The sequence below is a fragment of the Centrocercus urophasianus genome, unplaced genomic scaffold, assembly GCF_019232065.1.
Source record: "Centrocercus urophasianus isolate 14NV4802_14NV808 unplaced genomic scaffold, USGS_Curo_1.0 seq_25, whole genome shotgun sequence".
NCBI classification, from domain to species: domain Eukaryota; kingdom Metazoa; phylum Chordata; class Aves; order Galliformes; family Phasianidae; genus Centrocercus; species Centrocercus urophasianus.
This window is the reverse complement of record NW_024884811.1, coordinates 8077358-8092120: the sequence shown is the minus strand read 5'-3', so window position 1 is coordinate 8092120 and position 14763 is coordinate 8077358. Positions and strand designations below refer to the sequence as shown.

The window sequence follows — 14763 nt, the reverse complement described above, 5'->3', positions numbered from 1 at the left end:
TGTCAGTAAAACATCTGTCCTCATTCAAACATTCCTAAAAAGTTCTGTATTAATTAGACAACGTGGTGCTAACCTGGTGAACTTAAAATAAGCAATTGTAAAGCCAGTAACAGAGAGAATGAAAATAAAACCAACAACTACAAACCTTAGATTGTGCTTCCCTCTGCTGAACAATTACGCAAAATCATTTTTCCTTTGTTTAAACTTATAACTATTCCAAGATACACAGAATTATACATATATTGTGGAATGCAAGGAATATTTCCACAGCCCAAAGTGAAACTGCCAGAGACCTGCTCAAACAATATTAACAAATACTCATTGCAAAGATATAACAAGTAACTTCTGCTATGTAGCAAACGACAGATATCTTTGCAAAGCTTCTACAATTTTTCTCTTTATGCCAGAAACATAATCTGTAACGCTAGCCATCACCAAATATTTCCAGTATAAAGCCTCTTCATCCTTGACATAAGCATGCATATTAATCTGTTACTTTGGTGCTAGTCTTACAATGGATATCAATATTAACTTTTAGTAGTTTTTTCTTTGAGAACCTACCTTCCCACAGAACAAAGTGCTTTACATGTGTAATTTGGTTTTCTGCTCAAGTTTTCAAGGTCATAAAGAACAATAACACCATCCGAGCCACCTGATAACATGCTGAAAGTATAAATAAAACACACGGGTTACAAAAGGTAAGACCACAACCTGCTAAATGTAATTAAGGATTCAGCTATAAAATAATGGCCAAAACGTAGTGAAGTGATTTCAGCCAAACTTAAGTATATACTTACTATCTTCCCTCAACAGGCTCAATATCAAGGGTGTTAATACCACTGCCATGTATTCTTTCCACATCTCTATCTTTATTTAATTCTAAACTTAGAACTCTGAAAAAAATAGAAGAAAAATTAACAGAAAAGTGAGATGAAAAGTATGAACAGATTTTTAAGATATCACTATATAACTCTACACAGTGCAAAGCATGGTCTCATCCTCCCTCAGTGCATCTAACATCCCATCTATTTATTCTTGCAAAGTAAACTTACAGAGACACACAACAAAATTAAAAGTTTGGTAGAAAAAGCATTTTATCATCGGTATTGTCGGAAGTTAAGAGGCAAGAAAATATGTAAGACAGGCTCAAAGGAATATCAAAACTGCATTTGAGGTCAATACATGAAGCATCAAAACAAGAAAGTTGTTTGAAAAAATACAGATAGGGTAAACATCAAGAAGTATTTGTCATTTTTGTGACAAATATTAGTTATCTGCAAGCTTCACTATGTACCATCACTCCTCCTTGGAACTATGGACACCTAGTGGACAAACTTATTTAGTTTAATAAATCTCACTATTTTCTTTTACTACTACTTTGTGTGTTTACTACTTTGTGTGCTATACTTTCTTCAGTATAAAAAAAAAACCCTACACTATCCACATGGTGGAGCTTCCAATAGTTTCCTGATCTTGTGATCAGAAGACATTCTAATATCTCGCAATGCTTTTTGTGGGAAGCTTGAACTGTTAGAGGCAGAGTGATGAACAGTATGCACAGAACGCTTCAAGCTAATTCAAAATATGTAGAATAGAATAGAATTATGTGAGAATTTTGATATTCACAAAATACTTAAAATTTCTGAGCTCAAAACTGAAGCAATACCTCGCCTTAATTAAATGTTTTGGAACTACATTTCAAGTCATGTGCCTTAAATCTATTGAAGATGATGTGCGATTTCTATTAATTCAAAATGAAAATGCAGAGAAGGCAAAAATGTTAGGTATGCGGTTTTTTCAGCAATATAGACTGTGCCTATTTTGCTTCTTTCTCAACATTGAATGCTACACAAGCTGAAGGGGCACAAAGTACCTATTATGATACAGCACAAACCAGAAATGAGCTTTCTGAATTAGGGCAATTCCACCAATTACAACTATAAATTGCATACTTTATTATTGATAATCTATTTAAGTTATAGATTCTTTTTATATGCAGTCACAAAATTCCAACTGAAGGCAAATACACAAGTAAACACACGGCAACCTCCGTGTGTGGATCCAACACAAATCCTTCCAGCTGCAGATGCTGTGAGCAACTGCAGAGACTGGCTTTACCTAATTCATCTTGAAAACAGCTGCAAAACAGATTCTTTGCTAATGACCAAATATCATTACATTACTGTCTTTGACAGTTGTATTAATAAGCCCCTCTCTTCAGTCACCATTTTCCAGAAAAGCTTTTACAAACCTAACAATAGTCCTGCATCCAACTCTTTTGTCAGCAGCCAACAGGTGTGCTTATGGGAAAAACGGGGTCGAGCTGATGCGTGAGCCCAAGCACCACCTAGGTCTGGCCTTTTCGTGAAACACAGCACAGTCACACATCAGTAGAAAGAGCCTCTGAGCGCGGTGAGGCAGAACCGAGTGGCACTGCGCAGCGCCTTATCGTCGTCTGTATCCAACTCAGTCACACACCACTCATCCGCCTGCCCCGGGGCAATTCCCAACTTCCAACACAAATCCTATCGAACCCTTCCCGGATGAGTACCGGCGCGTACAGGACAGCCCCTGCCGGGCATGGCGCCAGGTCACGCTGGAGGACTGCCGCCCGCTTCGCCCCACCTCGCCCCACTCCCGGTGCAGGCGATGGGGTAGAGCCCGGCCCTCGGCCCGCGCACAGGAGAGAAGAGGACGGCCCCGGGCTCAGGTCGGGCCCAGGGCTCAGGTCAGCCCCCGAGCGTGAAGCGGCCGCTGCGGGCCCGCCCCACGCAGGCCAGCCTCAGCCTCTTTCCCCGCAGGCCTCTCTACCTGCGTGTGGACTCAGCCCGGCGCAGCCGCGAGGGATCGTCGAGTCCGGCCTGACGAGCCGAAATAAACCCCAACATGGTAGGACGGCACCGCCGCTCGGCACCGCTCCGCCATCTTGGGTCTGTGCTGGCTGGGATTGGCTGGAGGTAGGAAGGCTTCCGCCAATTGCAAGCGGTGTTGCTGGCATGCCCGCCGGCGAGCGGGAGGAGCTGACGGAGTAGGATCACGTGATTGGCGCCGCGGGGGCGGAGCTGCCCGTGGACGGGGGTCGCGCTCTGCGGGCGGCTGCGGTGGGGGTGTGCGCGTGCTCGCTTCAGGGATGGGCCGCGCCTGGCAGGCGCTGCGGGCCCTGCGCCTGCGGCTCCTGGGGCCAGAGAAGGAGCTGGTGGGCACCGACCAGTTCGGCAACAAGTACTACCGCGTGCCTCAGCACCAGACCGGCGCAGGTACGCACGGGGTCTCCTCTCGGGTTGCCTCGCCGGGACGCGGATCGAGCGCTGCGGCGCAGCCCGCGAGAGCACAAGCAGTGCGGCGTTCGGGGCGGGACTGCAGGGAACGCCGCCCCGCGCTGAGCGCACCGCCCCGGGCAGCGCAGGGCAGAGTGACGCCTTCCGCCCTCGGCCCGGGTTGCGGAGCGGTTGTGAGGGGCGGCGGGCGGCTGCGGGCCGTGACTTGGTTTGAAGAACGCCGAGTTTCGGTTTGAGGAACCTCGGTGTGCTTGCACCGTGTCCTTACATCGCGCTGCGCGGACGCTGCACGGCTCCGCGTCATTTAACCAAAGAGGCGTGTCTAAGGGTCGTGTGTGCACCTGCTGCAGTGCTTACAGCCATCACGCCTCTTCCTATACAGCCTTTCTTACCCACTTGCTGTACTAGGTGTGTTTTACGTGGCTGCTCCCCATGCAGACCTGTGCCCCGTGGTGTGGTGGATCAGAAGCATGAGGTGTGAGGCTGCAGTCCTAAAGGTCGGTGTCCTTCCTGAAGTGCAAGGGCAGGCACACATCTCCCCTTCTGACACAAATAACGTTTCCAGTTCAGCATCTTATCAGTTCTCTGATTGGTTTTGTTGCACGCTTTTTGAAGGACTGGCAGTGATATTGAACACGTCTGCTGGACTGGCATCTGGAAGAGTGATATGAGTATGTCCTTGTTGGCTGTGTGTGAATCCTCCTGGTTACAATGACAGTGGGACAATTCCAAGCTTTCTCTGCTTTTCTTTCAGCTTTTGGACTTCCCTCTTGCAGCTTATGGTGACTTTGAGAGGTGTACAAAAGGATTATAAGGAAAACGGTCTGTATTCTGGACAAATTTGTATTCCTGTTCAGAGGACTTCATAGAATGGAGTTCACAAACGGAAAACTTTTCTTACTCAGATAATCTTCATCTGTTAGGCTGAGTGGAAAAGAGAGTCGAAACAGAAACCACAAGAGTTGGAGGAGTAAATACACTGCAACGGTTTATGCTTGCTTATCAGTCAAAGCATAGATACCTGGCATTCCAATATAGCGATAGCTGAAATCCAGTAAATTTCAGATTTAATGAGATGAGGGGAAGAAATATTTCAGACGATGACAGTGCCAAGTAATGAACAAATATCCTTAAAGAGGTTCGTGGTTTCAGACACAAATAAATAGCTCCATTGTATGGTCGAACCTTCTTGCTTATGGAAAGGAGTAGAACCTACAACCAGATTCTTTGTTTATGGTCCTGAAATTACTTTACTGTCAGCCTTAATTTACCGATCAGAGGGACCTGCTTTACTGGAAATACTGGCAGTTTTTTCTAGATCTTGAACTTTTGCAAGTGGGTGTTTCACCTTGAGAGCTCTCTTCTGAAGCTTTAAGATTAATCTCTGTATTTAGAACTTTATTGTAATTGCAGTAGCAGTAAGAGAGTAGGAAGATAGGACATAGTTATTGGACAGGAGCATAGGAGAAGTTTTTAAATTTACTGAAGAATTGCAGTGGTTCTAAGAATAGGTCATACCTGGTATCCTTTGAGTTTCTGACTTTTTTTCTTAAAATAGAAGTAATGAGCATAATTCTTGAGAGATTAAATTGAGCAGTAAGGGCTGGCCCTTATAAACTCGGTGATTCCAAGTCTGGCTAAAGCTGGTGAAATCTGCATTTTATATATCTTTTAAAGACTCTGGCACATTGTGTTTATAGTAGTGATTTATGTGTTACAGTGTGGGTTTGCTGAATTATTGTTGTTATTTCTGAATTTTCCTCTGTCTTTGTACTGCACCTGACTAAATAAGCTGTTAAAACCATGCAAAACAAACAGCTGCTGCTTTTTCTCAAGACCCAGGCCTGGGGCTTGTCTTTTTTTCAGACTGGCAGAGGGATTCTAGCTTCAGCTGGGGGCAAGAAAAGATATGCAAACAGCATTTTGTGTCTTTATGTGTTTTAAGCAAAAGCTTTCTGCCAGCTTTCTTTTGGTCTTTGCTGATCTTTGATGGAGGTTAGAATAAAATTGCATGGAGCTTGTAATGCAAATGATTGATGCCCTGTGTTTTTCAGTTGTTCTTTTCCTTACTCAGTCCTGGTTCTACAGCTCCCTTGAATGCTGGGGCCTTGTCTACGTTAGTAAGGAGCAAAACAGGCAGATCTAAGTGGTCAATTTTGATTTTTCCTCAAGTTTTTCAACATGTGATTCAGAGTTACTTACTACATTCTGTCTGCTTCTCAGAACTAAATGTCTGCAGTATGCGTAGTTTGAAGTTTGCAAGTGGAGGGGGAGAGGAGAGGGAAGAAGTGTAAAATGATGCACACTTGGCCACCATACTGTCTTGGCATCCAGTATATTGTTAGGTTTTGAAATGTTTCATAAGTGAGGATTCCATCTTTAAAATAAACCAACAGCAAAACAAAAATACCATAATATCTGAAATATGATTTGCTGAAGACTAGATTGAAGCATTCTTGTAACGCTTTATGGAAGGAAAACATCTCCTCTCTGAAGCTTATCTTCTGAGGTTAAAGCTAACACTTTCCATTTGACAATTACCTTTCTTGCTAACAAAAATGAAACCCAAGGAAGAAGCAGAAACAGATCCTGATGGTATGAAACATGTATAAAGTGATTATAAAGCATCGTAGATCACTATACAGATTATTGATGCATATTAAGAAAAGAAGTTCAAACTGGACTTTTTAAGCATTGGTGGATAGCTTTTATACATGTTTTAATTAGAGACATCTATTTTCAGGTAAAAAAAACTCAGCATTCGAATTTGGATTAATGACTTTGTTACCAAATGTTGAGAGAATTAATTATTTAGAATATTAAAATGAAAGCACTGAGAAGGTGTTTTCTCCTCTGGGAGTTTTTATGGTGTAACATCCAGTAATAGCTGACAGGTTCAGTTTGTCCAGATGGTGGCAACATAGTTTCAGAAACAACTCCTAATCAGGACTCATGAAATAGAGCTTTCCTTTGAGACTAAGGGAAGCTGAGCTCTAAAATAACTGTATGTGTATGTGTACAGAAATTAAACTTGCATTGAAGACTACCAGCTTTAAGGAGAGTGATTCTGGAATGACAGAATAGCTTTTCAGTATGTCTGGTATGTTATGTAGCAAAGCAGTTACACTGCAAAGAGCTTACTGCAGATTGTAAAAGCATTAATATTTGAAGAACAGTGTTTGGGTGCAGTGATATGCTTTTTTCCTGCAGCTGCCAGCAGTGAGTTGACAACACGCATGGTATGTTGAGCTCACCAACTTTAAAACCACAAAGAGCAAGAAGTGATAATATGTATGTGCAGTAACTTGCTTGTTGATCTTTGGTGTGTACACTGATACTGATATACAAAGATGCTGACCATGCTAATCTTGCCTGCCAGCATTAAGCTTTACACGCTGCACATTTGTTACTTTTAATTATTCAGGCTTTGATTTGAGAGCCTGTATTCACTCATGCTCTGTATCTGTTACTTTTGCCTGGTCTTGGTTTCTTTCTTTTTTATTTATTTATTTATTTTAATGTCTGGTGGCCAAAAACAAGAAATGAACACAAAGGAAGTTAAAATATATTTCTACTAACTTTTTCTGTTTCTTTTTGTACATGTAAAGATGTTTTCAATAACTAGTACAATCTGAGATGGTTTTAACAATCACGTTGACTTAAATAGCAGCCACCTGCAGGATTGTAAACAACAGCCCTTTTGGTAGCTGCGAAGAACATGTTTCAGTGCAGTCATTTTGATGGCTGTTGCAAATGTGTTTGTCTAGGTGTATCTTTTCTAGGTTAAAATAACTGTAGGGTACTTGTGCTGACTTGCTTGTGCTTTCTTTTCCTAACCATATGATTAAAAGCAGTATGAGTCACCAATACGTCATTCCATTGTAGTTTAGTACAGGTGAGCCTGTTGTGAGTCCAAAGTGGCAGGAAAAATCATCTGTCTGATGGCTTTTGTTCCTTTCCTTTGAAACCGTTAGCAGCCCTGCCCACATTTCATCCTTGGAACTTAATCACTGCAGAAATATGAATGTGTAGTAAACATGATCTGTGTGGAGGTCTAGGGTTTGGAATTATATTAGTAAGCTGCAGAACAAGTGTAATGTACAGCAGAGATTTGAAATGTATCTAGCTATTTCCTATAGGAAATGTTTTACTAGCATCTCTGTTTAAGAAATTTCTACTCAATTGTATGAGTTTGAGTAATCAAGATTATAATTATTGTCCAAATGCTTTGTTAGTTTTGATTGTCTCATCAAAATTTTTGATGCCTACTCTTTCTGGTAGTTTATTTGGTATATTCTTTTTTTGGTAGATAGCTGTTTATTAGTGTAAGTAAGATTAGGAGAAACATTAAAACACTTAAAAAGTAAATAGGCTATAGTATTATTTTTAAAAAGTAGTAGGTATAATAAAAAGGGGCAAAAACTAGAACAAGAGTGCAGTTGAGGAGCTGCAGTAAAGGGGAAGTGAAATAAAAGGAGCTGAGGAAGGCTGGTGTACTACTCTGTGGGCCACTGCAACCTTCTTAGTTTCTTCTGAAGAATGGCAAAGGTGGTAAGGAGTTAGGTTTGATTTCTGCTTTGTGAAATAAGCTTTTTGTGGGTTTTTTTGTTTTTTTTTTTTTTTGTTTTTTTTGTGTGTGTGGACTTTTAAAGTACCAAATTAGATTAGGAATTGGACAGGAATAGGATTGAGTGGCAAAATCTGTGGCTTATGTAGAACTGTGTTCAAACAAATGTGTCGAGCAGCAAGGTATTAAAGAGATACCTTTTTTGCTCATTTGAACAAATGTTAAGAATATTTTTTTTTAAGAAACAGGGTGTTGGGAAGGTACAGCTTACAGGAGCAGTGTGTGGGGGGGGAAAGCAACACAATTTAGAAAATACTTTAAACTTCAAATGAACTAATATTCTACAAGATTTACAAAACAAAAGTTTGTCCTGATGTTAATAATGTCAGATTGTGGAACTATGAGTATTTCAGTTACAGTAATAAGACCTTTTTAAGTGGAAGTAACGCATATCTCTCTATTTGTAGTTAGTTAGGAAATATTAGTTAATGAACAAGGGCTTGATTAGAGTCAACCCCTCATGTGTTATCTCTTTTACTGCATCAGATTTAAAAAAAAACAAAAAGCAACAACAACAACAAAAAACAACTTGGGACATTTTTTCTCAAATACATGGGTTCTTTTTAAGTCCTTGACAAAGCTTCTGCTGTCTTGCAAAACTTTACCGTTCTTTTCACCATTCTTGTGAGATAGTTACTGAAAGAGAGGTTCTGTATGTATTTAATTTAATACATGTGGCATGTATTGGGGTTTAAATTATAAACACAAATTATAAATAGTTGATTTGAGCAATATAATAGAAATGCTGAATTCTGAAATTTCCTAAGATAAACGTAGTGGTTTTGTGAGAAACTAGTTACCTATACTAATAAAAAAGAATTAAAAATCCAAGTTTGTTTCCATGGTACAGTAAATCTCCAAACAGAGCTAGCAGAAAAAAAGTATTTGTCAAATAAAACTGAACTGGAATGGTCCTTCATGGGGCTGCTCATGCCTGCCTTTTTATCCTGTCTTCTCCCACTCTTGCTGCAGATGCTTGTGCAGGCTCATACTGGGTCCTTCTTTTGTCTAACCAGGACACTTCCTTTTGGGAGGAGGAGTCGTCGCCTGCTGTGGACGATGGCACAGACTGTGCAGTACCTCAGCGTAAGGGAGCAAAAAAACAGCAAGTGTGAGAATGAGACGGGTTTGCTACTTTGAGTAGCAGTTCTAGCTCAAATGCTAGTTGAACTGCTTGCTAGTCCACATTCACTTTGGATAATTATAATAGTTCTACAGAATCAGGGCTGCACTGTTCATTTTTGCCTATCTATGAAAGTGGAGATTTGCAAGGTACTCATTTTTTTTTTTCTTTGCTCATATTTGTAAAAGCATTGAGAATGGCTATCTTACTGCACAAAGCCAAATTCTGAATTGACCCTCTTGTAGTGATGATTACGAAGGAGTCAAAGCAGTAGTTCTAGAAATAAATTGTGGTTATTGTCTCATCTCTCTGAGATAATGTTTTAAAAATTCAGTGTAGTGTCAGTTCTGTGTCTAGGTAAGAATTACTTCAGATGAAGTATAAATACCTGTTTTTGTTATTAAAATATATTTGGTATTGTAATGTGGATATTTCATCATTTAAAAAAAGAACGTTTCATGCCTGATTTGAGAAACACGAATACAGGACCAACAGCAATTTATTTTATTAAACAAATCGTGATATTACTTCAGTGTCATGTACTGTGATTTCCTAGATTGTTCTTGCAGTAGTTAATTGGGAATGTGATAGTTTATGAAATCAGCTGTTTTTGTGAAATTTCTGTCGTGTCTGGTAAAAGACACATTCTGTAAGCAGTTTCTGAGCCGAAGCTGGAAAATGGACACTTTCTGATTTTGAGTCTGACCCAGGTATGTAGTAGTATTGGATAAATTCCAGAACATTGGAGCCAGGATCTCTAGTGAACCTGAAGATGATGAAGTGAGATTGGCTCAGCTATTTGCATTATAGCTTTCTACAGCTGAAAGGGAGAGATCTTGTTCGTTCCTTACCCTGTGTCCCTCAAGCTAGCTGTGGCACTTGCAAGCTGAGCTAATTTAACTCATTGGCTTTTATAGGATTAGATGTGAGATTCTGATTTTTGTTTCGTAGATTGAACAAAATGTAGATTGGTAGGAAGATATGGTATGATTTGTTGGAGTCACAGATTTTTGGCATATATTAAACATATGGAAGAAGTTATTTTAAACATCCCACCAAGAAAGAAGATTGCCAATCTGAAGATTTTAAGAGGTTCTGTAATGTCAGTGGAACCTCTACTAATACTCTACTTCCTTCCCCTCAGGCGTACTGTAAGTCTGCGTGGTCTGTGGTCTGTGCAGTGATAAGGTAATGCTTCTGAGAAGCTCCTCTTGGATGGCTCCCAGACAGGGCTTTCTTGAGTTGTGGAAGGAGGCTCAGTCTGTTTCGAGATCAGATTGACTTCTAGATTTTTTAGAACCATAGTATTTCAAGGTGTGACTGACTGTGCTCTAAAGGAGGAATATAGGCATCTGTCAGTTATGAGTAGTTGTCTGGTTTCTGTTGTTCCAAGGTGCAACAGCGCAATCCATTACTCCTACCTAGTCTGTGTCCTGGCTATTATATATTTAGCATTTTGCTTTATCATCGTACCAGGTGGTGAGCAGGCAGCTTAAATAAGGAACAAGCATAGGTCACAGATGCATCTTGTAGCCAGTTGCATCTACTCTACAGGAAGGGATAAAGCTTCACCAGCAACATGTCCTGAACTCCCTCCTGAGTGACGGCTCTGCATTTGGCTGTCTGGCCAAGTTTGTCTCTAAGCTTTGTTGAGTGTATGTGCAAATACGTAGTAAGCTATTGTTTGAAGAATAGTTATCCGAATGTCTTGTAGTAATGCATTTGAAAATTGTTAAAATATGTAATGTATGTATGATATGAATATCGTGTGATCTTTAGAAGAGTTTACAAAAACTCTGGATTGAATTTTGTCACGTGGTTTCATAGCTGTTAATATTACTAGTTTACACAGAAATCATCTTAGTGCAACCAGTATACTTTTGGGGGAGGGATGAGGAAGGAACAAAACTGCAAATTGTACTACTTGAGGGAAGATGCAGATATCTAAGATACTGTCCTAAAGATACTTCTGAAGAATGATCTAGGTTCTGTCTGGAGGCCCACTGCGTGGAAAATCAAAGTGCAGTGAATTGTGTACCATATCACAAAGATTATTTGGAGCCTACAATTGCACTTAACCGAATTTACTTTCCACCTTGCACCACTCTGATAACGGGAAGAATTAATCAAATGGTGGTGAATAGAAACTATTAGTGATGTTTGTTTTTTCCTTAGTTGAGTTTATCAGTCTGTTCAGATGGAAAAGCTGTTACTCTGAATGCTTTTTTTTCTTCTGTAAGCATTTTAAAAAAAAATCATACACAACTTGAAAAAGTTAACTGGAATTGCTCTGGCTTAAAAGTTTGGAATGTTAAAATGTTTAAGTATGTGTTAATCGACCATTTCAGTCTCTTCTTTCAAACACTCATCTACTTGCTTCGCAGCTGGAATACTTTCAGTAGTCTCTGGCTTGTAGGAAATTTTTACAGTTTGCTTGCTTATCTTTAAACATGTTACAGAAATGCTTTCACAAAGCTACATTACCTCTGATAGTTGAAATAAAGCAGCTGTTGATTAAAATCATGTTCTGGCCTCTTTGGTGCTGAAAGGGATTGTGTTCCCTTCCTCGTTTGTTCTTGGATCATTGTAGAAGCATTATCCTTGGTGAAAAGAGTTAGTGAAAGAAATCTTTCTGTAGTGGTAAGGGATGGCATAACTTGAAGTACTAACGCAGCTTACTAAAGGTGTTTGGGGAATTAATTGTAATTGAATCATGTGGACTAGAAGAAATTAAATTCATTATTATAATTGGAGCACAGTGGAATCCAAAGGCAATTCTGTGCCATGCTTTGTTCTGTGTTGATCTATACAGTACAAATTCAAGCCCTCTTTCTAGTTGAGTGTGGAAAGGAAATAATTCTTGCTTTCTTTACTTTGAAATGTTTTTGTTATTCCTCAATTGGAGGGCAAGGCCTGAAAGAAGGCATAGCTTCACAGACTGGTTTCCTGGCTGCGTAGGCAGGATAGATTTACTGAAGTGTTTAGAGAAAATACTGTTAGGCATTACATAATGCTAAAATTACAGTTGCCAGGTCATTTGTTCTGTATTGATCAGGTGTGGATTTATACAGGCTGCTAGGTGGATTATAGACATCTGTGCTGTTACACTGATATTGCTCCATGCAATGCAGATGGAGTGATGATTTCTGCTCATTGTTTCTGCCAGCCCTGTGATGGTACCTGTATATATTCCTTGGAGTATTAATGGTGCTGGAAATCTCAAATATTTTTTTCTTCCTTATTGTGTTTTCATAATCTGCAGAGAGCTTTTTTTGTTTCTCATTCCACCAAATACTAAGTGCAAGACAGAGTGCTGGGTCCTGCACTTTAGTCACAACTCCAGGCAATGCTACAGGCTTGGAGTTGCGTATTTCTGATCCTGTTTAGTTGGCACTGGTGCTCTCTAGCTCGTCTTGCTGTTCAGAATGCTGACACAGCAGAAAAAACTGGAAGTCAATGAAGTTCACAAGAGAGAGAAATGTAACCATAGCAAGAAAGATCTGTGATTTTTCTGTTTGCTTGTTTTGAGTGCAGTATTGTTGACATATTTTAGGATGTGTCATGGAAGACTAATTGTACATTGGAAATAGGTAACAGAAGATAAAGACTTGGATCAGGTTTTCTTTTGTAATGGTTTTAGTTAAAAATAAGCATTTTAGAGAGCATGAAAAGTACTTTTCAATCGTAGCTTAAATGTTGGGCAGCAATAGGTATTTAGGGTTCAGTCCATTTATAACTGCCATTTAAAGCAGTCTAATCAGAGAGGAAGAGAACAGAACTGTACTTGCAGTAGAGATTATGGAGAGCCTTAACCCTGCAGAGATGTTCCTACCCATCCCCAAAGAAGGAACTATTATTTTTTCTCACAGTATTCTACTGTGCATTAATGCCTGTTGTTTTTTAAACATTCAATTGTAAGTTCAAAAATTCAATTGTAAGTAAATTTCATAAAGATATAATGGGATATAATAATATCAGTTTAGTCTCTGCAAAATTGACTTCATTGTTTCGGGAATGGCATATCTGTTTCTTGAACGGGAGTAGCTCTCATTTTAATCTGAAGTGTCAGTCTAGTTAAAGAATGAGAATTTCCATCTGTTTGGTTATCATATAAAATTTTTTTGTATTTTCTGAAAAACATTATGATGTCTAAAATTGACAGCATGATCTGTTGACTTTCTTGCTTGTTTCCTTGCACGCTTCCTGGCATCTCTTGGTACAGTTCTGATTGAAAAGAAATAATTCTATATTATAATTTGGGACAGGTTGTTGTTGTTTTTCCATATTTTTTTCAACCATGCAGTAACTCTCTCAGTAAGGAAAGTTATGATGTGTATGCAGTATTCAGTGGACTTTCTCATTCCTTCCTCCTCGCACTCTCCGAGTGTGAAGAGTATAGAAACATCTCTATTAGTGGCAGTTCACAAGTAGCAGTGGCATTTTATCCTTTTACAAATAATCTGCTCATTTGTACATGCATACTGCTGAATAGTTTTATATACTCCTTACATTAGGAGAGCTTCCCAAGAAACTTCCAGCAGCATTCATTCTGCCATGCTGAAGAAGCTCACAGATGATGGAAGTTACATTTGTATGAATTAAGAAAACTTTCTATTCTAAGGCCAGAGCTTGTGACTTACTGAATACTGCTTTATTTGTTAGCCTTGATTCTGCATACAGAATGTTAGAATGTTAGAAAATGTGAGAGACTGCAAAATATTTTAAATGGAGAAACAGCTCATAAGAATATTGTTTTTGTTTTTGTTTTTTTTCATATGAGAAACGTTAGAGCTCTAACAAACAATGTACATCTGGCAGACAACAAAATAGTTTCCTGTATATCAGTATTGGGAGGTATTTGGATAGTACACCTAAAAGATGTTTGATGGTGCTAAGAAGTTGAATGGAGAAAATAATTATGAGACAGACTAAGTAAGTACAAACATAGAGACCTCTCAGTAATGAGGAATGGTAACACATTGCATTCAGAATAGGAATAAAAGCTTTTAAGTTATGACTAAATAAGCCTATCAGCAGTTGACAGTAGGATGACCAAAAGTTTCAAAGGTGTGTGTTACTTTCAAAAAGACCTGTAGATGGTGCCTAATGCTTCAGAAGCTTTCAGATGCTGTTTTAGATTTAGAAAAAATGTGTAGTCCAGAAAAGTGAGTGAAAGGGGACAGCCACACTGACTTATACATTTGGAAGCAATGTCTTAGTGGAGAGAACTAGAATACAGTTAAGGCATACTATCGACAAATGTTAGCATTTACTATAAAAGTTTACTACCTGAAAGGAGGTTATAGCGAGGTGGAGGTCAGCCTCTGCTCCTGCTTAACTAGTGATGGGATGAGAGGGAATGGTCTCAAGTTGCACCAGGGGAGGTTCAGGTTGGATGCTGGGAAAAATTTAATCTCCAGAAGAGTGGTTGGGTGCTAGAACAGGCTGCCTGAAGAGGCGGTTGAGTTACTGTCCTTGAAGGCGTTAAAGAAACACGCAGACGTGGTACGAAGGAAGATAGGTCAGTGGTGGTGAGTGGGCGGATGGACTGGATGATCTTAGAAACCTTTTCCTAACTTGGTGATTCTGTGATTCAGAGTTACCTCAAAAGAAGCGAGGGAAGGAGAGGATTCTACTTGCATACGGTGAGATGTTGTTTGTTCTTGATTCTAACAGTGACAGAGTCATTTGCTGGCTTCATATTTGTATCCCTATTGAAAATGTGCCGATATTTT

General features: G+C 39.6%; 2 protein-coding genes across 3 annotated transcripts in view; one reads left to right on the top strand and one right to left on the bottom strand.

The window, feature by feature from the left end:
- The window catches only part of ERCC8 (ERCC excision repair 8, CSA ubiquitin ligase complex subunit), a 35320-nt gene extending 32386 nt beyond the window's left edge, over positions 1-2934 (bottom strand). Inside the window, exons 1-3 of one of the 2 annotated variants that reach the window (XM_042825738.1) lie at positions 2812-2934; positions 798-893; positions 562-663 (exon numbers count right to left, since the gene is read on the bottom strand). In XM_042825738.1, coding sequence (XP_042681672.1) covers positions 562-663; positions 798-893; positions 2812-2888 — 275 coding nt within the window. In that variant the 5' untranslated portion in view covers positions 2889-2934. The remainder of the gene's footprint in view (positions 1-561; positions 664-797; positions 894-2811) is intronic. The other variant, XM_042825739.1, reaches the window with a different exon arrangement.
- A 178-nt stretch (positions 2935-3112) lies between these two features.
- Positions 3113-14763, top strand: part of NDUFAF2 (NADH:ubiquinone oxidoreductase complex assembly factor 2) — a 49534-nt gene continuing 37883 nt past the window's right edge. The window contains exon 1 of the mRNA XM_042825842.1: positions 3113-3257. Within this exon, the coding sequence (XP_042681776.1) occupies positions 3131-3257 (127 nt within the window). The 5' untranslated portion in view covers positions 3113-3130. The remainder of the gene's footprint in view (positions 3258-14763) is intronic.